This window comes from Pholcus phalangioides, unplaced genomic scaffold, assembly GCF_987345545.1.
Source record: "Pholcus phalangioides strain wild (caught in Gottingen) unplaced genomic scaffold, Ppha-v1.0 ptg000002l_1, whole genome shotgun sequence".
NCBI lineage: Eukaryota > Metazoa > Arthropoda > Arachnida > Araneae > Pholcidae > Pholcus > Pholcus phalangioides.
The window spans coordinates 12,600,730-12,626,807 of NW_028301595.1; the positions used below are offsets into that span (position 1 = coordinate 12,600,730).

Sequence of the window (26,078 nt, forward strand, 5' to 3'; positions counted from 1 at the left end):
GGAACAGGGCCCCTAGGTTGGGATCTTTCGCGGGCCCCTTCATAATTAATTTTTAACGTGAAAAAACAAAAAATGATCAGAATCGTCCCGGGATCCAGGGCTGGTGCTCTGTCCCCCCCCCTACCCTTGAGGGGGCCACGGGCCATGACAATAAAATATATTATAAAGGCTTACCTGACAATTTTGTCAAATTTTGAGTTATGTGAACGGTGTTAACCGCGAAAAACATTTGCAGACGACTTTGGCTTGCTACTTATTTTTGTTTTTTGATCTGTCAGATACCTTTTTATGACTTAAAAATAAGTCATTTCTTGTTTTACCAAGACATACTCCAGTTGACCATATTTTCTCTGAAAAAAACTGGAGATTTTGCATCCGAAACGCAGAAAATCACCAATCGTGGTTGAAAACGACGCCAAAGCTAAACAAAAACGGCCAATTTTAACTAAATTCACCACTCAGTAATCTGAGTAAACTTACTTACTAGCTCTACTTAATCTCTGAGCTTAAGCTTTACTTATAGCTCAGTGAAATTCACTGAAAAATCGTCAAAATGTTCGAAATCGTCAAAAGTTCAACCTGTTTGATTGAAAAAGTGAATACAATTAAAATATGCTGACCATATTTTTTCGCGAAAATTTCGGAAACTAAGACACCCAGTCACAGAGCTATAAAAGTAAACTTTCCTTATAGCTCAGTGCCCCCAGTCACGACCACCTAGATAACCTTATGTAGGTGGTCGTGCCCCAGTACGCGGAAATGCGGGACATTTCTAATCATCGCCCAAAGTGATGCCGAAGATGAGTAAGTTGCAAATTTTTATGTGATCTAAAAATTGCGAATAGTGGAAGGTGAGGAACTACTTCAAATTGCAGTGGATCGAAATAAATTTTACCAAAAAAGGGGGAATTCAAATATGAAAAATTTGCGAGAATAATATCGATATTTATAGCCATAATTATCAGAATATAATTTATATGTTGAGAAAATAATTAAAATCCAATAATTCAATAAAAGATGAAAACTTAAGTTGAACCCGTATCACGAAAAAACCAAAGTGACATGTCTTGAGTTTCCAGATTCGGAAACTCTAAAATGAGCATGCATAGGGTTACTAGATTCGAAAACTGAGAAAGGAGGACGCTTGCGTTAGCCTCCTCGTGACGTCACTTTTCCGATTTCCCAACAGATCGCGCCACTGTACTAACAAAAGAAAACGTCATCGCAATAACTTTTCCCAACTCAACCAGAACCACTAAAAAAGAAAAAGGAACAAATAGCGATCCCCCTACGCTTATGTCACATTATGAACATACACACAGTCTGGCCAGTTTTATTACTTTGCCTGAAGCAAGGCGAGAAGTTTTATTTCCTCAGAAGGTTTTTTTTCGGAAACATTGCTTTTTTTGCGAGAGGCGATTTCATCATTGGAATCAGCATTGAATGTTTGCGTATCCATTTTTTAAAAATTTCTGAATGGAAGAGTCCCGTCCCTCTAACGGACTGCATAACACTCTCGTCCTTCCCCACTTCAGTATATGGGTAAGCCATCAGCTGTTGGTGAGCAAACAATGGTAGTCATAAAATGGATGTTCCGGTTTTTTTTTTCTTCTTCCACAGCTGTGTTTTTTCGTTTCCTGGAGCAAGCTGGGTCATGATTAGAATATCATCTCTCTTGCTTGGAATCAACTTGTGTTCTTATGGTCTGGAAATTTCAACGGTGATTGGTCAAAGCGTGTAAAATATGTGTGGGGGAACAAAAGCAAGTAGCCATTTTTTTTCGGCTTTTCACCAAAGGTTACCGGATTCCGAAACTTAGAAATGAGGACACGTGCGTTCACTCTTGCAACGATATTTACAGATTTTTTTCAACAGATAATGTCTCTGTACCAACAAGGAACAACGATTGTTTCCCAAACAAAACATAGATGCATTTAATATACGTAGGCTATACAGTTTCTTTAGTGTTGGGCGGGCGGGAGGGAGGAGTGGGTTTGACGGTAAGTATAGCCCTTGATTTTCTGAAAGAGTGTGAATATGCATATGAAAAAAAAAAAAGCAAATAAAATGCACAATGATGAAAACAGTTTTTGTTTCAAAGTGCTTTTTTTTCCCGGAAAGTAAAAAAAATTCCCTGAAAATGAGGACAAAAGAGGAAAGCGTCAAAAACGAACGAGGGCGCTTAAAATGGCTTCGAAAATGAGGACGTCTAGTCAAGGCCGTAACTATGATTTTTGCCACCCCCACAACCTTAATATTCGATAATTTTATAACACGGTGTTCTTTGTTCCCACCTAAAACTGCCGTCTTTTAAATTTTTCCGCCCGGGGCTGTTGCCCCCGCCCCCTCTACTCCCGGGTAATACTGTCTGGTAATCCTATCATTGGGCGCAAGTTTCTGGTTGCATGGTGAGCTCGCTCGTTCCTTGCATCTAATTCCAACTGAGTCTAACTCCACGTGAGTTTTGGACCGACAAGCACGAGGTCTATCTTGGTCGGGTGATGTCCGAGTACCTCAAAGAATCATGAACATTTCTTGTGACATGTTTCGTTCGACCTGAGAGAATGTTTGTGCAGAGGATTCATGGTATGATTCACGAGAACGGTAGCGGTCTCGTTGAAAAAGATATGATGTCCTCGACAGGAAAGTGAATGTGATGAATATAGCGAGGCGTTTCCTTAAATTTCGTCTGTGTTATTCATCAGTCCTTTGAAACCCTTTTTTTTAAACAGTGCCATATTTTCTTCTATCGGCGACATCTGGAACTAAAATTTTCTTTTTCGAGAAATCCTTCTTACCAATTAACATGTCGTGATTAGTCTCTCCATGTAAACGAGGCAACGAGGCTCTATAGGACGCTTGATGTCATTCCGGTAGCTAGATCAAGCTACAGATGGCTCTGAATATACTTCTTCTTATGACTTTATTAATATACATTAATATATATATTTATTTATTTATTTTATACAGTCGGCACTCGATGTAACGACCTCCTTCGTCTCGTCGAAAACGGACGTTATACTAGGTGGGTTGTTATATCGAAAGTAAAACGTACATGATAGTCGGTCTATGAATACATTTGGTACATTGAATCGCACATGAATTCGCAGATGATGTGAAGCTAATGGGGGTAATCGGGAATGAAAGCGATAGGGAGTTGCTCCAGACCAACTTAAACAAGATTGCAGCATGGGCAAATGAATGGAGCATGACGTTTAGCGTAGATAAGTGCATGGTCGCTCATTTTGGTTCGAACAACCAACGGTTCTCTTACGAGTTGAATGGTGTCACTATCCCGGATGCAACTAGAGTCACCGATTTGGGAATTCTCATTGACGAGCGACTTAAGTTTTCTGAACATTGTTCAGCGGTTGTCAAAAAATCGAATAGAATGCTTGGTCTCATTTTCAAAAAGGTCTCTTCGCGTTCTCCTAAAGTCATTCTTCCTCTTTTTCGAGGCTTAGTTCGTCCTGGACTGGAGTATGCTGTAAGGTTTTGGAGACCATACCTACAGAGGGACATAGACTTGGTTGAAGGGGTGCAGAGAAGAGCTACGCGTGTCCTTATTGGCACACAGGGCTTGAGTTATGAAGAAAGACTTCATTTTTTGAATATGTTTACATTGGATGAACGCAGGTGTCGAGGAGATATGATCGAAGTGTTCAAAATTTTCAATGGGATGGATAGGATGGACCATGAACTTTTAGTACACCGCCAATCGACTGCTTTTACAAGGGGACACCAGTATCGATTGGTGAGGGACAATGCAAGGTTATGGTGTCGCAGGGAATTTTTCTCCAATAGGGTTGTTAATAAATGGAATAGCTTACCCCCGGAGGTAGTAAATTGTAACACAATTGACACGTTTAAAAAGAAATACGATAAACATGTTGGGGTAAATCGAGAAGCTATCCATTCTTAGAATAAGACAACCATAAGTAATCTTTATGGGCATCGTATAATATTTTATCATGTGTATATATTGTTTGTAATTTGTGTTAATTGCATTTTTAATTGGGTTGCTGTATTTTTGAAACATATGACAACCATATTTTTATGGGCATCTTTTTATCAGCCACCTCGTTGGGCATTTTGCCTGTTGTGGCGTTGTATTTGTATTTGTATTTGTATTTGTATATCCTACCGGTCGCTATAATGGAATGGTCACTATAACGGGGGTGGGGTTGTTATAACGAGCATCGACTGAATACATTTATATTATGTATATATTTACTAATATATATAAATAATAATTACATATTTTTTAATATATTATATTATTCTTAACCCTCGATTGCACGGGTTGAGTCTGTGAGTCCCACACACACATACACATGCGCGCGCATCTCCATAATTTACCGACGTGTGGCAAGAAAAATTTTCTTGAGAAGTTCTCGCTGTATAATTTTCCCTATTCAAATTCCTATTCAAACTCGTTTATCTACTGTGCCAACTTTGGGAGCGGTGGCTATTTTTTTTAGGGACCTATTACAGGAAACCAGATACAGGACGATTGATCTGTACTTAGGTCTGCGAGACCCAATCCGTGCAGTCAAGTAGCGTTTTTTTTTTTCAATGTTTATTGATATGGTTATTTTAAAATGACTGTAAAAATAAGATATAAATGTTCATATTTTCATAGTACAAGACTTATTTCACATACATTAAAATAAAAATTCATTTTATTGTCTTTATCATTGAGTTTCTGCTTTAGCATGATGTTATGAGTGTTTCAGAACTGTTAATTTGAACTTTACTATAAAATGGTGCAGCAATGGTTAATTACATTAATTTCACGTTCATACTGCTCCTAAAATGATGTAAATGTATCAGAATAATAATAAATGTATCAGGATACTAAAAAAAAATAGAGGGCATAAATATTTTATGTAATATATAACTCACAGTATGGATCTGTGAGACCCAATCCGTGCAATCACAGAACATTTTCACCCCCGTGCACTGGAGGATAAATGTAACTAATGAATTAATTAGGTACTTTAATGGTACTTTTGTAATTAAACATTCAAATATTTTTATTTTAAACTAGAAATATTGATTTTTATTGAAACTATTTACTAAAATGACACTGCATTGCAAATGCACATTTTTGTTAAAATACCAAAGCCGCCGACATAAAGAAAATATTACAAGGAAAGTAAGGGTTGCGAGATGCAAATTATAATTAAGAAATACACTCACGTTGTAGAGCACGTTAGTCCATCCTTCGTTTGTAACGCACTGGAAGACAGTCAACATGGCTAAGCCAAAGTTATCGAAATTCGTGATACCGTTGTTCGGACCTTCCCAGTAACCTCGACAGACTTGGTTCTCGGATTCGTCGCAATGATATCCCTGTTTACCACAAGGACGAGGTTCGTCTAAGGCAATTTCACCCGCTTCAGAGATAAACGAAAGAGAGAAAAAAACCCATTTATCAACTATACAGATTATTCAAATATATATACAGATTATTGAAATTATATTGATATACATACTAACACAAGAATACAAAAGAGAAAAACACCTCAAGAAATTTGCTGTTGCTATCTGTTGTTTGACTTTCTCCGCTCGTGTCAACGTTATGTTGTAAAATATCCGTTATTTTTTATTATTTTCACAAATTCTGCTCTTCTTTCCGAATTCGCGAACAATTATAATCACCGTAATATTCTAAATAGTAGAATTCACATCGCTGGTCGGCACACAAGTTTCAGAGTAAATAAGTGAGCCCCGTTAACACAAGTGAATTCAAATTCTAAGGCAGTTACCCTACGAAGGCAAAAAAAAAGAAAAGAAAATGTCCATGAGAAATAGACACTTGTATGTTGTTTGTATCTGCGCTCTCTGGAATTCTTAGCAATATTTTCTTTTCAGGGTGTGTACTCGTCATCTCTTTTTTCGTTTCTTATGTTCTTGACGATTGTCTTTCCTTTTCTTGAGCGTTTAGTGCGGCAATTTTAGAATTTAACAAAACTTCACGGAATACTAAACTTGTACCTATACTTGAAGCAAGGAACAAGTCTATAAACTACTATAAAACTATTTCATAACAACAAAACCCATTAAGTGTAGCCAAATTCATACCGTCAGTGGACTACCAAATACATAACAACCCCCCTTGGGGATTGGTGCACGCAAATTTTCAAAAAACACATTTTCGAATTTTTTCAGTTTTCAACTATGAAATGTTCTGCGTCTAATTGTGTTCAAGTTTTTGTTCTACCTGTACTACAAATAAAAATATTTTTAAGATATTTTAATATAACCAGTGCTGGCAAATATTTCTGTGGTGTTTGGTCAGATCATGATATCTCCAAAAAATGGCTTTTATGATCTAAAAGTGAGTCTTGCTAATTATAACTAATAAGAAGTGAGATAAATGCATAACTACGTGCGCAAGGCTAAACAACATGCTGATGTATGTTATTTTCATTTGTATTTGCGTGTGTGCTTTATTTTTGATTTTTAAATGAGAATGAAAATGCTTATATCTCAAAAATGTGATTTTGGAGTTATCATGTTCTGACCAAACACCATTGCTAATGCTTTTCACTAAAATGCTCTTTTCTCAAAACTAAGTTTTTTTTGTTAGATAAGGAACATTTCTTCGAACACCACTCATTCAAATGTCTTGAAACTTCCTGTGCCTCTCAACACTATGGTGTTACATATTTAAAACGGGAATTTTTTATAAAATTTTTTAATTAAAAAAAAATTTTAGGACACAAAATATGGGAATAAAATGAATTTTGGTGATTTTTGGAAAAGTTGCATGCTGTTGAACTTAAAATTCCAGAAAAAAAAACTAACTATTAAAATTCTAAATGCTTGTGTTAAATTATATAAAAACATTAATAGTATATGAGAAAAAAAAATTGAGTGCTTAAAAGTGAATAGAAAAATTTTAAATGCTCCTTAAAGGAAGGAGATTTCTAACATAAGAAAGCATGGGAAGCCAAGATCGTGCATCAACCCCCCTTAAACAACCGGAAAGTTGTGTTTGAAAATGTGTCCGAGAAGTTCAATTCGCCACCGGCAAATTCACCAACAAACATCGACAACACTTAGTGACCCATTGAATGAGCAAGTGAGTGAGTGAATGAGCGGTCGAGAAAATGATTGAACGAGTAAGAAAAATTCCCAAGTCTCTCTAAACACTCAGTCACCTACTCGATCTTCTCGTTAAAATGTCTTGCCACACAGAGCAACACATCTACAACGGTAAAATCTTCAATCATTACACTTCACTCATAGTTAGGAAAATTGATGGCAGATGGCATCACTATACATAACAAGCATTACACAGAAACAGACTTGACGTTAATTTCACAACACGGACGCGCACATTCCAATATGTACCAATTCGTTGGAAGTTCCGCAGAGGGGCATGAACGAGGTCTATGTGTGGTTTAGTAGCAGTAAGTAGTCGTCACCTATTCACTCTTTCAGTTGCCAAATCGGTCACTCACTTATTGACTCACGGTTTCGATCACTGATTCACTCACTCATTTGGTTGCTGTTTTGGATACTCACTCTATTATTGACTCTCTCAATCATTCATTCACTTACTCACTCATTCACTAACTCATTCGCTTATTCATTCACTCACTCATTCACTAACTCATTCGCTTATTCATTCACTCACTCACTCCTTCATTTATTCATTCACTCACTCATTCCCTTATTCATTCACTCACTCATTCCCTTATTCATTCACTCACTCATTCCCTTATTCATTCACTCATTCACTAGATCCTTTTCTTGCTTAGTCATTCACTCACTTGCTCAATTATTCGTGCTGAACTGTTGTCGGTGAATTTTCCTAGCGGTTGATTTTCCTTTCGGTGAATTTTCGGTAAACCTAGGCCCGTCATTTGGGGGGGGGGGGGGCGGCTTTAAGAAATACACTAGAAATGGTATACGGTCGAATCTGTTATAGCGAACTCCAAGATACCAGAGAAATCACTTCGTTATAAAGGAATTGTAGGTTTTTGCATTGTTCCTACGAAAACGTATCTGGAGGATTAGAAAAGTATTCGTTAAAACGAGATTTTCGCTATCACGGCATTCGTTAAAACGGGATTCGACTGTCTATATACAAATATATACATATACACTGAAGAGCCAAAAAACTGGTACACCTGCCTAATATCGTGTAGGGCCCCCCTCGAGCCCGCAGAAGTGCCGCAACACGACGTGGCATGGACTCGACTAATGTCTGAAGTAGTGCTGGAGGTCATTGACACCATGAATCCTGCAGGCCTGTCCATAAATCCGTAGGAGTAAGAGAGGGGTGGATATCTCTTCTGAACAGCACGTTGCAAGGCATCCCAGATATGTTCAATAATGTTCATGTCGGGCGATTTATGTGGCCAGCGGAAGTGTCTAAAGTCAGAAGAGTGTTCCTGGAGCCACTTTGTAGCAATTCTGGACGTGTGGGGGTGTCGCATTGTCCTGCTGAAATTGTCCAAGTCCGTCGGAATGCACAATGGACATGAATGGGTGCAGGTGATCAGACAGGATGCTTACGTACCTGTCACCTGTCAGAGTCGTATCTAGACGTATCAGGGGTACCATATCATGCCAACTGCACACGCCCCATACCATCACAGAGCCTCCACCAGCTTGAACAGTCCCCTGTTGACATGTAGGGTCCATGGATTCATGAGGTTGTCTCCATACCGTACACGTCCATCAGCTCGAAGCAATTGGAACCGAGACTCTTCAGATCAGGCAACGTGTTTCCAGTCCTCAACAGTCCAATGTCGGTGTCGTCGGGCCCAGGCGAGGCGTAAAGCTTTGTGTCGTGCAGTCATCAAGGGTACACGAGTGGGCCTTCGGCTCCGAAAGCCCATACTGATGATGTTTCGTTGAATGGTTCGCACGCTGACACTTGTTGATGGCCCAGCATTGAAATCTGCAGCAATTTACGGAAGGGCTGCACGTCTATCACGTTTAATGATTCTCGTCAGTCGTCGTTGGTCCCGTTCTTGCATGATCTTTTTCCGGCCGCAGCGATGTCGTAGATTTAATTTTTTACCGGATTCCCGATATTCACGGTACACTCGTGAAATGGTCGTACGTGAAAATCCAAATTTCATCGCTACCTCGGAGATGCTATGTCCCATCTCTCGTGCGCCGACTATAACACCACGTTCAAACTCACTTAAATCTCGATAACCTGCCATTGTAGCAGCAGTAACCGATCTAACAACTGTGCCAGACACTTGTTGTGTTATATAGGCGTTGCGACCGCATAAAGAGATATGGTTCCATATCTCTTTATTTGCATACGCATGCCTGTACCAGTTTTTTTGGCTCTTCAGTTTATATGCATATATTGAGCACATGTTCTTTGACCCCTTCCCTGGAAAAACGTGAAATGACGACACCATCCTGCGTAAACCTACACCTACCGTAACATTCGATTACTCGAGATTCATATACAATTCGGGAGGAATTTATCATGCTCGAAAAAACAAGGATGATTGATTAAATAAGTGATAATAATTTCTTACCTGAGACATTGAAGAAGCATGTCTCATGCATTTTACCAGAGAAGAGCTCTAAGCCAACGATCGCATAAATTATAATGACGAAGATCACCAAAAGCGCAATATGCAGTAAGGGCACCATGGCACGTAAAATAGAATTAAGCACAACTTGTAAACCTAAAAATGAAAAAAAAGAAGAGGGAGTTTTTTTTTTAATATACTCCATACAAACATATCCTAGCAAATTTATACTTAATTATTTAAATGAATTCCTATTCTAATGCGATTATTTCACTACCATTCTAAATCAATAGGGAAAAAAATTTCGTACTCGGAACTCCTGACACTAGCTTCAACGGTCTTAAAACTCTGAATGCTCTTAAGGCTTTAACGTCAAAACCTTCTTTCATAAACGTAGATAGTGCTGTGCTAATCACCCTACAAAAAAAAGCATCAAAGAATGTACATATTAAGTAACTACGAAGCTAATATTAATTCAACAGTACAGTATAAGTTTGCATCAAGGAAATTTAACGAAACGGTTAATCAAAAAAACTCACCCTATAACTACAATAACAAAGTCTAAGAAATTCCAACCATTCCGTAGATAGGCACCAGGGTGAAATAGAAACCCATAGGCAACGATTTTCATAATGCACTCGATTAGGAAAATGACTAAAAAGGCATATTCTGTTCTTTCCTGGAGAAGAAATGTACAGTTGAATGTTAAAATTGTAGATATATTATGATAGTGATAAATTTCATGAAATTCAGACAGAAAACATTTCCGTACCAAATAGTGATTCAGTGAATTTGAGTCCATGTTCGGCAGCGGTGTATACACAGCTAAAGCTACGCAGTTGCAAAATATCGTAAACAAGATGAGATATTCGAAAGGCGTGAGAGAAAGATCAATGAGTTAAAGAAAACATTTTTTTTAGTATATATTAAATATTTCCAATACATAAAACTCACAATATATTATTATACTTTGAGAATAATATAAGTTTTCAATAAATTATGTGGATGAAAAATGTAGGGGACAAGTGAAGGTAAAACGTCGGAATAAAGGGAAAAATAGGAGAGAAAGGAAATGCATAGAATCATGAGAAGACGTACAGGGCGAGCATAAATTAAGTTGGCTGATTAATACTAGAATTCATACACATACTATTCAAAGCATGCACTGAACAATTTTACAATTAAAAAAATAGAAGAAAAAATCTATTCATAGAGGGAATTTCCAATATACACTCACACAAAACAGAATCTTAGAAATCATATTTATATCACATTACACTGTAAGCTATGTGATATGACAAAGGAGCAGCATCATCATGCATAAAAGTGGTATCGAGACATATCGGAAAAGTTGGATCTGGGGGGGGGGGGTTAGACAGTTTCTGAAGCATGGAAAGCAAGAAAATCATTCTGATTGATGGTTGGTTGATGTTTTTTGATGGTAAATCCAAGAAAATGACAAAATTAAAGGAATCCATATCCAAATTTTCATGTAGAATTTTCTGATACATTTTGAGTATGTATCCTTTTATGTACTTCTTCTCAATACATTTAGTATTATAGTGAATCAATTGCTAATGTTTATACTAGCAATGAAACATGATTTGGTCTTTATATGAATCACCATTTCTTTGTTGTGCGTTTGTCCCACCTGTCATTATTATTTTATCGTACATAGTAGTGGGTATATTAAATGATGAATAAATATCAATAAAGCTTAATCTTCAATTTTGTCGTGTTGGTAACAATAATTCAGGAAAGCAATATGAATGTACGAAAATGGAAAAGATGAGATTTTGAATATCATTTGTGGTTATTCTACGATTCTTCACTGTGTTTTACGAGTATGAATTCGTTTCAAGAGAGATAGACGCTATCAGTTCTTTTTTTTCATTAATTTCATCAATAAACAAGGGTAAAAGATGGAAAGAAGTCGCACGGATAATCCGACTAACGCATTTTAAAGTCAAAAACCTGAAACTAGTTTCAATACTGGAAGCACCAATGTGTGATTTCTTTGCAGTTGATTTCATTCTAAAAATTTTATTGCAGGCAATAATTTTTTAACATGGTGATTTCGTGTGACAACCATAGCGAGGAACGAGATTTTTCATGGAAAAACATTAATTATGCACAATCCCACGGGAGTTGAAACGTTTGGCAATCACCGCTAAAATATGAATGGAATTCGACTCAGATTTCTTTCATTCAGATGAGCACCTACGGAGGAAATATTGATAGTACTCCCTTACAAAAATTTAATATTGGTAAAGTACGTATACATCAAAGACGTCTACGTATATAAAATTCATGCGATTGGGCCAGCTTAATGAATAGCACTCGCGATCCAAGTATTTGAACATGTGCTACACAAGGTGTTTCACGAAGAAGTGTATCAAAACTCTACAGCTTGATCATTAGAATCGTGATCCATTCTATAATTAGGAAAAATAATAACTGTCACAAAAACCATATAAATTACATTGTCCTGCACCAGTGTTCTTAGTACTTAAGCCTATGAAGTGACGATCCGGGGTCGTTTCTGTTGGGATGATTTCGTTTCAACGATACCATGCAGGAAACAAAATTAAGCCAGCTGAGTATCTCAGCATATTTACTATATATACCATCAGTGGATACTTTCTTCTCTGAAGAAGATGACGTGTTCAAAAAACATTGGTTGATCTCAAACAGTAAAATATTGTCTAAATTCTAAATGATCGTAACGAGGATGCTCGGACTGCCCACCGCCAAGTCTTAGACTAATGAGAGTTGTGTTGAAGATGAATCTGAGGAATCATTCAATTTCGCCTTGAACTACAAGATTATTAGCGAAATATTATTGCAATTATGAATCACAATAACTGCCAAGATATTGCGTAAATTCGTAATCTTATTTTCAGGTCAAATGCGAGCCCCATTCGGGCTGAAGGTGATCCCATAAAATGATAGAGAATGCGACATTTTTTGCCCTTACCAGGCAGTACAACAGAAAAAAAAAATGCAAATGCATGCATTACCAAGAAAACGGTAGGATTAAGAAATAAATAAAAAATTATTATACTGATGGCAGGTAAAGTAGGGAGATAAGGATAGTTTTAGGTATAGTATCTAGGCTACGGTAAATGTGATAAATTGGTTATTACGTACGATAACCGGTTTCCAATTTTCTCGGTAAGTTTGATAAATTTATCACTTTTACGGTGATTATGCATAATATTCAAACGTAGTTGGTAAATTCGATAAATGATAAAAATGTTATCACTTTCACAGGTGATTATGCTCAATAACCCCTAGTGTGATTGGTGAATGCGAAAAAATTTCCAAATGAGTTTAGCATGCTTGTTATAAATATAGTCGGACCACGATATAACAAACTATCAAAATCGTGATTTGATAATTACAAATTCGTTAAATCCAAAATTTCTTGAAATGACTTTATTGTATTAGAGTACGATAGTAAAATTTATTAAATGAGAATTTATTATGTGCAATCGTAATAATCGTAATACGTTTGTTAAATATGAGTTCGTTATAAACTGTTGAAGTTTTGAACAAACTTGACAGTTTAATTTATATTATTGTTCAAAAAATATTTATTAATGTTATACTTTATCGTTTTTTATGCAGTACGTCATTCTTAACAACTTTCAATTTGAAGGATCATTAACAGTTGTGTTTTTTATTTCATAGGTGGCAGAAGAGGTTCTAGTTAAAAGATGTTTCTCATAAAACATCCTGTACAGTATATAGTCCACCGCGATCACGAGAAGAACATCGCCTACGTTACGTCAGACGATTCTATTATTTCCTTTTAGGCAGCGGTTCTCAATCGGTGCTCCGCGGAGCCCTTGGGGCTGTGCACTCTCCAGGGGCTCCGCGGCTGCTCAAGGAAAATAAAAAAAGCCAGTGAAATTTAAAAAAAAATAAATCAGTAACTTAGATGAATAATTAAGAAATGGGCCTACGGGACTCCGCCATAGAATTTTTTACTAAAAAGGGCTCCACGAGTCGTAAAAGGTTGAGAACCGCTGCTTTTAGGTAAAGCGACTGCCCATCGAGAATAGCGCATTACCAATGGCACTTTCCGTTTGGCGTCTTTAGCGCTATTTTGACCTCCTAGAAATTTCACTAAAAGCGCCACGGCAGTGCTCTCGATACCGTCGTCATCCATGGAGGAAAGAATACAGTTAAAGAATAAGTTATTCTTTCCTCCATGGTCGTCATCGCAGTGTTTTTGTTACGTAAACACCAGCTGTTCGACAGTGCCGTCTTAAGGCATTGTCGCATTAGATTCACAAAAATAAGATCTGGTTGAAATTTTCCAGAATTTACGTGGTAGGGCCTCATTAAAATCACTTGGCCCGTGATGCTCTTAAGACGGCCCGGCTGCTCGAGCACTTACAGCACATTATTTTAAGAAATATATATTTCTTATTCTACTGGATCGAAAACTCCAGCTTTTTTTTCAATAATCAGTTCCATGTATCAAGCTGAAGCCGAACACTACACGTATAAAACATTTTCGACCATGACCCCCAGAAGGATTGGGGCTGACACGGCTCCAACCCAGGAGAAAATTCTTATAAATTTCTTTTTTTTTTCCACACTATAAATTCACTATGGACGGCCGGTGAGAGATCCCAGCCTAGGATCCCTACTGCAGCATGAGAGGATCATGCTTCCGATGCCTTTAAGCATGGCCCCTATATTTTACAGCCGGGCTCTCAGGCTGGAATCTTCAACGGGTCACTGTAAAGTGAATTTATAGTGAGAAAAACAAAAAAATGATTAGAATCATCCCGGGTCCCAGAGCTAGAGCCTGTGAGCCCTGCCCTTGTGGGAGAGGGGCATGCCCTTAAGGTGGCCACACACGTAATTGCAATCTTGACAAGCACGCATGTTCAATAATTTTATTTGTAACCTGTTTGAAAACATGGGTGGAGATACGGGAGGGGGGGGGGGTGGGCATTGCCTCCCACAGCGGCAAAAGTGGAGCGAGCAGATCTAATGTATATGTGTATATATGAATTGACATCATCATCATAGTGCCCCCCCCCCCCCAGCAATAATGACCTAGCCCCCCCCCCAACACTTCGAAGTCTATCACCGCCTATGGATAAACAGAAAAAGAATGGCTAGTTGCGGGCAGGTGGCGTTCTCTTGCGGCGGTATAGAAATTAAACCGAAGAAAATGCCATATAATTTACAGTAGTAATAAATTATTAACTTAAAGTAATTTAACAATTAATTAATTTAATTTAGTTATTTTGGTAATTCAGTTATTAATTTAAAGTAATTTTACTCCTTTTATTATTAAATTATCTATCACTACTCCCTTTAAACTTTTTTTCGGTATTAAATATTTTAGTTCAAAATATTAAATTTAAATTTAATAAAAATTCAAAAATTCAAATTTTTTAAATTAAAAAATTTAATTTACTTCCAAAATTTATAACAACACTTTTCGAGTACGTCTTTTAACAAACGCCAACACAAAGCGCCGCTCACTGAAGTGTGAAGAATACCGGGTCATACAGAGAAGCGATTTGCGCGCCAAGACAGCCTTTACTGGCAACCCGGGATAATTTTTGTCTTTTCCCCCACGCCGAAATGGACCCTCTCCAGAGAGGGGCGTTCCCGTAACTCTTCTCGTGAGCACTATATTTATTTTCTAAAAGGGGATATTTTGGCTGATAAAATTTTCTTTTTACCCATTTGTTGGTTATGCACAAAAAATAACTCAGAAAGGGGGCACCATTTTTTCATGGTTAATAAGTTTACAAAGTATGGACCACAGTCTGAGAATGACTAAGAATGAGAGCACGTTCATATACATGAGTTTCTGTGCTGCGCAGGAAAAAATTCCCTCTAATGTATATGAGGTAGAATGATATCGAAATTCTGTGAGCAGAGAAATAACAGGTTTATATGGAGATGAAACCGAAGAGAATCTGAAAAATTTTGTTACCAATGAAACAAAAAAAAAAAAAAAAACGTATCAGCAGGATTTTTTTCCCCTCATTTCAGCCTCATTTTCCCACGAAATTCGAGCACTTGACATATTTACATCATAATTTTACGCCCACCCCGGACGCAGATTTATCGTTTTGTGGCCCACGGGCAATACAAATTATCTTGCCGCCATTCATTCACCAATTCTGTGTGGTCTAGTTTTCTTAACTACTACTCATTCCTCCAAATTAGTTGCCCTGGACTATGGTGGCCAGATGTCCCGGTTTTACACTATTTTCCGCCCTATCCCGAAAAAATGCTTTCGGGACGCCTGTTTGTCACTTGCTTGCGCAATGAAATATAGTTATTTTCAATATTTTTTCCATAACTTTTAACTACGTTAGATATTATGCTAATAATTTATTGCTGTTATATTTATATTATATTACTGTTATATTTTTGCCATGTTAATATTTTATGAAACCAAGAAGCGCTGAACCCAGTTTGAACCATTGAAGCCCGTTTACATGTGCTTTATTGGGGTTTGAATGGGAATATGCTCGGTACTTTTTTCCATCCTAGGAAGTATACAAAAAAAATTTTATACTCACACGAGTTTTTGCGGTTTCATGCCCCTTTCCCATAATTCTTTGTGATTTTTCCCCATTGCCGAGTGTGGCCTTGAAGGCAGAAATTTCGAAGGTTTCGACACTGTGATTATAATTGATGCTAAAGAAACCAGAAATAACCTTGCCTTTGCTCCAATACGGGATATAAGCCCGTTATCTCGTAAGGTTGGGATTGTCTTTTCTAGGGAAAAGAGTTTTCAGCGTTAATCTAATGATTTCAATAGGTTTTACATTATGCACTTGAGCGCAAAGCACTACTGTGACAGTTCACACTAAAATATTTGGAATCCTTGGAACGAATTAATCAGTTTTACATTGACTCCTAAGGGAGAAAAAAACTATTTCGGTTTCTGAGCAATTCGGTTTACGAACGGATTTTCGGAACGAATTAGTGAGTTGGTAAACCGAAGATCGACTGTTTATAGAAGCAAGACGTTATGAGACTAAGAGTACTAAAGTCCTCAGCAATTTATGAGTATATACGTAAATAACACATCTTAAACTTCATGAAATACGCCCTTCAATCACGTATACAGTATACGTGAGGTCTGGTAACCATGGCTCCAATCTTGATAATTTACTTTTGCACCTCTGTGTAGAAGTGGTGTAATAATATTTTATAATATATTGTTAGTTTACAATTTTATAATGCACTGCCCACCCAGTGAGAGTTTTAAGAATGTTCCAGTTTTTTGTCCCGGTTATTATTAATGGATGTCCAGTTTTTAACAACGATTTCCGGGATTTTTCCCGGTTTTGCAGGCACCCTACCCCGGACTATAGCCTGTTTAGCCCCAAACCTCTCTCATACTACCGTAAATGCGTCTCTGTGTCACTATCTTTCGGTCGTTCATATGCTTTCAAACCCTTCTACGTCACTGTTTTCGTCCCTTACTCACCAAGTCATTCTTTTGGTCACTCACATACATGCACACTGATTTGGTCACTAACATGCTTCCAAAGTCTCTAAATTAGTCATCCAAGTTGTCTGGATTTGTTTTAAACGCGACACTATCTGGTTAAAATTCAAAACAAAGAACAGCTTTTGCGGATATCAGCAACAAGAAAGATTTCTTCTTTGAAAGCACTCCGGGATCCGGGATTTTTAAGGGTTAAGTGGCATTTGATCATGCGGAATCCCAAAGAAACTGTCACGGAACCCCAGTTGGAAACCCTTGCTCCGTAACGTATGCTACAGACTGTTGGTGTTTGGCAAGATTTAAGCTCACTTGGTGAGAAACCTCCGACACACGCACTTCTACTCACTATTAGCAACGCGAGCACAACCGTCTTCTAATTATGTCTTGTAAATAGATTTTGTTTTATCAAATTTTAGTGTATTTTATTGAATAATCATCATTCCTTGAAGCCTATCACGCATCATCAGGACAGGTATTATGCATAATCGACGATACAAATGCTAATTTTAACGACGCGTGGGCATTATGCATCGTCACCGGTAAAAATATATAAATTTAAGGAAACTTATATCGAAGTCACGAAAATAATCGATGATTATGCATAATAACCGGCATTATCACATTTACCGTACCATCTGCATTATTTGTTTAAAAACATAGCACATGAACATGGATATGCACTGAATGTGAGTAAAAATAAGATTGATATGTGTTAGGATATTTCCATTCGACGATGCTAATGCACAGTTTTCGTAAGGGATTATTTAAAGTGAGGCAAAAAAGCGCCTTCGAAGGCCTCTCTAAAATTTTTGGCCCCTTCCTGGGGACCCGCTTCCTGTCTTTGGGTGCGGGTCCCGCAGGGTTCGCGGTGCTACTGTTCGTGTTGATGTTTTGTGTGGGCGACGTTCCGAGAGCCGCTTGCCACGCTCCTGGTGTGGGTTTGCACTCGCCGCTACTCGACTTGCATATGTTGCAGTCCGGTGGCCGCGGCCCCACCACCGTCCCGGAAGGCAAAATGGCGGCCACCAGGGCCGTCGTTACACCCGCGGTGTTCTGCAGGAGGCTGTGTGTATGTTGGCATGGCGGTGGCGATGACGAGGACGGTGGATGTTGCTGCTGCTGCGGCTGCTGCTGTTCCTGCTGCTGCTGCTGTTGTTGTTGCTGCTGGAGCTGTTGGTGCTGTCGGTTCGCTGGGGAGGAGGACGACGACGAGATGGAGATGTGGCGGGAGAAGTGGATGACCGGTGACGATGACCACAGTGGATCTTCGTATGAGGCTAACGTGTTGGCAGGGATCGAGAGGTTGCTAGATGCCAACGCGTGGCTGCGTTGGTAGCTCTGGGAATCGTTGTTGAGCAAGGATGCCAGCAGAGGATTATTATGAGAGCGATCTCTTGCTTGATGCTGTTCTTGTCCACCTGCAAAGAAATCAAAACATCCAGCCTTTATTTAATGCAAAGCTTAAGAAAGAATGCGTAATTCCTTACACGCAAATCTATTTAAATACATGAGGGATATATATCATCACCATGGTCCCCACATCAAGGAGTAGGGCCCCTAGGCTGGGATCTTTCGCGGACGCCTCGGTCAGACTTCTCACCGGCCCTTCTATAGTTCATGTATAGCGTGAAAAAGCAAAAAATGATGAGAATTTACCCTGGCCCCAGGGCTAGAGCCCTGTCAGCACCGGCAATGTGGGGGCCATGATCATCACTTTTTAACATAGTCAAAAGGCTTCAAAAACTTTGTTCTGATAGAAATATATTCAAAATGATTATTTAAATATTAATTTATTAAAAATTTGGTACACATACAGCCCGCTAAATGGGGAAACGGATAAACGGATAAACGGATACCTCTATTATATGAATAAAATCCTTCGGAAGCAAAATTTCTCCCACAGAGACAATGTTAAAGTTCACCTTTTGAGTGATAGTTTCGAAAAAATTTCCTCGCTAAATCGAATGTTATGATTGACACGACAACTGTAAATACATATTAACCCCACTACGTATATGATATTTTTATCTGCAAGAAAAAAACATTTTAAATCATGGTGTTGTCAGTTTAAAAGGTATAAAAAAAACCCAGACTTTGAAGCCCATATTGACCTCTAATTATTCAAACACAGTGTCTTCGGTATTTTTAAATATTTCAAGTTATTTTTGTTCATTGTTAAGCCTCATAGAAAGCGCTAAACATGTCAATAAAAGTAAAAAATCTTTAAAAAAATCTGCACGAATGCCATTTCTTCACGCAATGTTTTAACTGTTTTAAATGCAATGTCTTGAAATTAGAAAAATAAATGAGAAAATAAAGGATTTGAGTTTGTGCAACAAATTGAAAGTTTGGATGCAATAAAAGCGAAAAATAAACACTCAAAATGAAATTCCAAAGGATATGAAATTTCAAAAACTGAAGTGCCGAGCATTTGTAAGAAAATTTACGATGAAATTGAAGAGAATCCGAGAGAAAGAACAGAAGCCTGATTAAAAAAAACGGAAGGAAAAAATTTAATTTGAGTGTCGACCAAGCTGAATTGAAGTGGTTTCCATGCTTGAGGAGCTGAAAATGCATTAATCAACGGACCATGATCAGAAAAAATATTACGCATTTATGAATATTTATTTTGGTATGATATATGCTCTGTGCTAGTACAATAATTAACATATCTCTCTACTAGTTACTTTTTAGAAAATTTTCAAACATTAAGAAAAAAAATGTGTAATAAATAGCTTGCAAACATGATAGAATAACATCAATGCAGAGATGAATAAAAATTGATTCAAAATAAAGAAAATTATCCCGTTCACAAACTGAAGCCAAAATAATTGAAATTTCACTGATGCAATATCTTATTAATATTAAATTTAAAATCAATTTCTTATAATGAAAAAAAGAAAGATTAATTTTTTTCCCGTAAATCCACTTTTTATGAATAGATCTCAAACATTTTTCTTAATTTCATGAAATAAAAAAAATCCTTTATTTTGAATCAAATTTTATTCAATTACATTAATGTCACACTATTTTATCATGCGTGAAAGGGGTTAACAGTACTTTTTTTCCTTAATGTTTGAAAATTCGAAAAAAAAGCATTGAAGGCATGTAAAACATTGTATTGGTATAACATAGCATATACAGGGTAGTCCAAAAGTCTTGACGTGCTTAAAAAAAATTGAAAAAATGTTCTTGAACATAGAAACAAACGGCTTAAAGAATTTGAAACAAAAGCTTTCTTTTTTACCTACAATATTTCTACATGCGCATCCATGGTGATGCAGAGGATGTCAGTCAATCTTCATATCATTTCTTGCTATTTGCAACATGGATGTTACAAAGAATGGACGTAAAATTTTGACACAAAATTTTTTTTGAAACATCTTACAAATGCTTCAAGTCGTTTGTCCCTATTTTTAACAGCATTTTTAATACATATATATATATTTTAAAAAGCAGGTTCAAAGACTTCTGGACCACCCATAATTTAATGCAAGTACAGATATGGAAAAGAATAAGCCTCAAATTAAATTATAAAGTTTAAAGGCAACAGCGCAACAGAAATATGATCAATAAAATTATAAAAGAAAACAAAGGTTTTCTTTTTACTTCCATCCCTTACTTCTATTCTTTGTAACACCCATGTTGCAATTTCATTAGTAAGTGAAAAAAATAAACTTTGAAATCTTCTCAAAATTCTTTGAACACTTAGCTCTTTGTATCTATTTTTGAAATATTTTTCAAATATGTTTTTCAAAACTGTCCAAGACTTCTGGATTACCCTGCATAATTGAAAATACAGTTGAATCCCGTTTTAACGAATACCGTTATAGCGAAAAAATCCCGTTTTAACGAAAAATATTCTAATCCCCAGATAAGTTTACATAAGAACAATGCACAAAACCTGGAATTCCTTTATAACGAAATTTCGTTATAACGAAGTGATTCCTCTGGTCTCTTGGAGTTCATTATAATGAGATTCGACTGTATACGTACCAAACTCGAAATAAATAGATGGTTAAATTATGTTTTTAATTATATTTCTACCAGAGCATGATTTTAAGGCTATTCGATCAAAGTTATGAAACCCTAAAAGAACAACTTATTTGCATACAAAATTCAATTCAAGCTTTGTTATTCATTGCTTCCCATGTAACCATAGACGGGATATACTTCCTCTCGAGTACTTTACGGAACTTTATCGTTTCTAACCACGATAAATACACGTTGTTTGTGAATCCAAGAGAGAGGGGGGAAAAAATGTCCCGAATTTCATCATAAAACTGAAACACGGTACGTAACGCAGTAGAGAAAATTTATTTCAAAAGTCGTAAAAAAAGGACAACTAGTTTATTTTTTTTTGTCTCTCCCCATTTCTAACTAAACACACGTACACTTTACATACACGACCGACTATACAAACTGCAATAAAACTCTTCAAAAACCCATTGAAGGAGAAAAATTTCAGTTAGCACCTGGTCGAGCGAATAAAGTGAATATTTATTTCAAAGAGTATCGGCACCGAGCTCGGCACCTAACCATCGTTATCTGTCCTTAGAAAAAAGTCTCGTCGTTCATTTGAGGGTAAAAAAAGAAAAGAAATGTAAAAAATAATATTTTGCTGCTGGCAATAAGAAGACAGTTTAGTGTCCGTCCACTCCAGTTATTTTCCTACCCCCGAAGATAGGACCACTTTCCAGTAGATGCTAAATGTTGTCGATTGTGAAGTTTGTTTCTCTGCTGAAAGACTAACTATGCGACAAAAACCATAAAACTTGAGAAGCCGTCGTAGAAATAAATTAATGATAGTAATGCCAGAATATATTGATTCGAAACATGTTTCTTTTAAAAACAAATCTATCTAAAACAAGGAGATATTGTTCTCCAATCAACCAATAATATTCGTGTGAGTATCGTTTTATAATTATCAGGGATGTAAATAATATTAATAATGCCTATGATTAATTTTATTCTTTCTAACGACAGAATTATTTTTGATAATAGTCATTTCTGGTCATCATTTGCTATTGAAATGACTCACATTATTGCATTACGTATGCAATTAGTTGAGAATAGCAATTTGATATAGAAACAGAAAACTTCATAATCAAGCAATTAATTTCCTAATCAACTTTCCGAAGTTGATTCGGGAATTAATTTTTTAATTGGATAGAAAATCGTGGTTATATATGCAAGAGATAGACCATAAATAGTTAGAGGGTGAACTGGGAATTCTCTGATTGGACAGGTGTCACAAGTGGAGCTTCTCAAGGAAGTGTCCTTGGCCCCATACTTTTTTCACTTTCTATTGATGAAATCAATCAGGGTATCGATGGGGTCATTAGCAAATTCGCAGATGACGCGAAGCTAATGTGGGTAGTAGGGAATCAAAGCAATAGGAAGTTGCTCTGCAGACCAACCTAAACAGGATTGTTGCGTGGTCAAATGAATGAAGCATGTCCTTTAGCGTTGACAAGTGCATGGTCACTCATTTTATCATTTTGGTCCGAGCAGTCCACGTTTCACTTACGAGTTCAATGGTGTTATTATTTCAGATGCTACTAGGATCACCGATCTGGGTATTCTGATTGATGAGTGGCTTCGGTTTTCTGAACATTGTTCGGCGGTTGCCAAAAAAATGAATACAATGCTCGGTTTCATTCTCAAAAAAGTCTCTTCACGTTCTCCTACGTCAGCGGTTCTCAACCTTTTTTGACGCCCTTTTTGGTAAAAAATTTTTATGGCGGAGCCTCGTAGGCCCATTTTTAATTATTCATTAAAGTTACTAATTTATTTTTGCTATTTAAAAATATATATAATTATTTTCTTAAATTTTAATTTTTTTTAAATTTATTTGTCTAGAGCGGCCGCGGAGCCCCTGGAGAGTGCACAAGGAGCCCCAAGGGCACCGCGGATCACCGGTTGAGATCCGCTGTACTACGTCATCCTTCTACTTTTCGGGGATTAGAGTATGTCGTCAGGTTTTGGAGACCATACTTTTTTACACAGGGACATTGACTTGTTCGAGGGAGGGGTGCAGAGAAGATGCACGCTCTTGATGGCACACGGGTCTTAAGCTATGAAGTGAGACTTAATTTTTTGGAAATCTTTACATTTGAAGAGGCAGATGTCGGGGGAGTAGGGGGGATATATGATTGAAGTGTTCAAAATTTTCAACGTGATGTATAAAATGAACCATGAGTAATTACTACATCGTCAATCTACTGCTTCGACAAGGGGACACCAGTATCGATTGGTAAGGGATAATTCCAAGTTGTGGAGTCGCCGGCAATTTATTTCTCTAATAGGGATGCGAATAAATGGAATAGCTTACCCGCCGGGGGTAGTAAACTCTAACATAGTTGACACGTTTAAAAATAAATACGACAAACATATTGGGATAAATCGAGAAGCTATCCATACTTGGAATAAGGCAACCATAATTTTTTATGGGCAGTATATTCATAATTTATCATAATTATTGATTATGATAAATTATTGCTTTTATTGGGTTGCAGTTTTGATAAAGTTTAGACATATATATTCGACATTCATATTTTTCATGGGCATTTTTTTCAGTCCCCTCGCTGGGTATTTTGTTTGTTGTGGCCTTTGTATTTGTCTTTTCCGTTATAATATGGTCAAACAGCAGTTTCTTTATAATAAAAATTTATATATTTTTTATTTAGACAAGTCCAGACAAAACAATATAAAACCAAACAAGACAAATAATAACTACAAAGACAAACACAATTTGACCCAAAGGGATAATCCTTCCATTGGTCATACAGAGTGACTTACAAGGCTCGTGGCAACGTTCAAGTGTATAAAAATAAACAGTAATAATCAATTTAATAATCGATATATTTGCATTTAATAATCAAAATGTCTCTCTTTCATAGTTATCAATATCAAATAAACTTGAAACACACTGGAGAGAAATGATAATTTAATTATCATAATAAGATAAATACCTTCGAATTCCTTCTCATTGGGATTGAATTCTCCTGTGATTAATGTAATTAATAAATAAATTATTATCAGAATTTTCTTTATTTAAGAAAAAAGAAATATAAAAACATTATTTCGTTGCCAGCAATAAGAAAGTGGTTTAGATTTTAGCAGTTTTACCACCCACTCCAGTTATTTTCTTTCTCCTATAGGTGCGTATACATTAGAGCGTTGATCTTGCAACGCACGGCTTCCAGTAGCGGTTCTAATCCGTTCGTGGGTACACAAACTACCTCTTTGTGTTCGTTGAAAAAACCGATTCGAGGAGGGTCCAGTTCAAACAGCTCAAGAATCGTACGCAACACCGTACAAATTATTGAACAACCAATTGCGAATGCTTTCATTGCATGATCCGCGCGCTAATGTATCAACACCTTAAAGCTACGGCCACTTTCCAGTAGATGCTAAAAATTATTATCCACCGTGAAGTTGGTTTCTATACTGCAAGGTTATGTATGCGACAAAAACCACAAAACGTGAGAAGCCAGAGTAGAAATAAATTAATGATAGTAATGTCAGCATATTGATTTGAAATACATGTATGCATCTTCAGAAACAAATCTGTCTGAAAAGGGGATTGTTTTCTAAAATCAATAATAATAATCAGACATGTATCGTTTCATAATTATCAGGAATGCCAATAATATTATTAATGTCATTACAATTGAATTCTTTATAACGACAAAATTATTTGTTATAATGATAATTTCTAGTTATCATTTGCTATCAAAATGGGTCGTATTACAGCATTAAGGATGTAATTTGTTTAAAATGGCAATTAATATTGAAACAGAAAACCACATAATAAAAAAATCAATTTCCTAATCAACTTTCCTGTTATTAAGTGGTCGGTAAGCAGTTCCTCAATTACTAAAATTTAATAATTAAAATATCTGTCTTTCATAATCAACAATATCAAATATACTTGAAACACACTGGAGAGAAATGATTATTTAATTATCATAATAAAATATAAATATCTTCGAATTTCTTCTCATTGGGATTGAATTCCCTCGATTAATGTAATTGATAAATAAATTATTATCAGAATCTCCTTTATTTAGGAAAAAAGAAATATAGAAAATAATATTTCGTTGCTGGCAATAAGAAAACAGTTTAGTGTCCATCCACTCCAGTTATTTTCCTTCCCCCTAAAGCTATGGCTACTTTCCAGTAGATGCTAAATATTATCGACTGTGAAGTTTGTTTCTTTGTTGAAAGGCTAACTATGCGGCAAAAACCATAAAACTTGAGAAGCCATCGCAGAAATAAATTAATTATAGTAATGTCAGAATATTGATTCGAAATATGTATCGTCTAAAACAAATCTATTCTAAAAGAAGGAGATTGTTCTTTTTATATAACCAATAATAATAATCGTGTGAGTATTATTCCATGCAGGGATGTCAATTATATTAACCTTAAGTGTTTCGCATATAAACATATTGAATTTTTTTAAATTACGGCTGCATAAATGAGTGCTGCTATTACATTTTTAATTGAAGCAACACATCAATACAGCAATCAAATTAGCTAGAGTAGATTTATTTTAATTAATTAAAATGGCCAATTATGTAAGCGTAAAATTTACATTTACAGTTTGCGTTTGTCACTGTTATTTATAAACTGTAAAAAATCTTGCTTAGCAAACTTGAATAGTTGTCACCTTCAATTTCATTTCGAATTTCTTCAATTGGATCTGATTTTATAAATCTCGGAATGGCTCTAAAAGACTTAAAAGGCTCTAAAAACTGACACCAGCAAGGAACCAACTCTCTCTACATTAAAAATTAATAGCATTTTACTTATACAGCCGTATTTTGTACCGAAATGACATTAAAAGATGTAAATTTTAAATATCAAACATAATTAGAAAATAACTTTGAGGAATGGGGTTCTCACGAATTTGCCATGCATATTCCAATATATGGTTCATATCATAGCATAGAATTCTTTCAAAATGGCAAGTAATATTAAAACAGAAAACTTAATAAAGTAATTAATTTTCTAATCAACTTTATCATAATAATGTGGTCAAACAGCAG

General features: G+C 36.4%; 1 protein-coding gene across 5 annotated transcripts in view; it reads right to left on the reverse strand.

Annotated features, from left to right (window-relative positions):
* The window catches only part of LOC149089429 (muscle calcium channel subunit alpha-1-like), a 295,248-nt gene that overhangs the window by 88,580 nt on the left and 180,590 nt on the right, over nt 1-26,078 (reverse strand). For all 5 annotated transcript variants that reach the window (XM_089238484.1, XM_089238476.1, XM_089238466.1 and 2 more), the window contains exons 2-7: nt 17,744-18,440; nt 10,291-10,396; nt 10,058-10,197; nt 9,829-9,935; nt 9,522-9,674; nt 5,203-5,399 (exon numbers count right to left, since the gene is read on the reverse strand). In XM_089238484.1, coding sequence (XP_089094610.1) covers nt 5,203-5,399; nt 9,522-9,674; nt 9,829-9,935; nt 10,058-10,197; nt 10,291-10,396; nt 17,744-18,440 — 1,400 coding nt within the window. The remainder of the gene's footprint in view (nt 1-5,202; nt 5,400-9,521; nt 9,675-9,828; nt 9,936-10,057; nt 10,198-10,290; nt 10,397-17,743; nt 18,441-26,078) is intronic.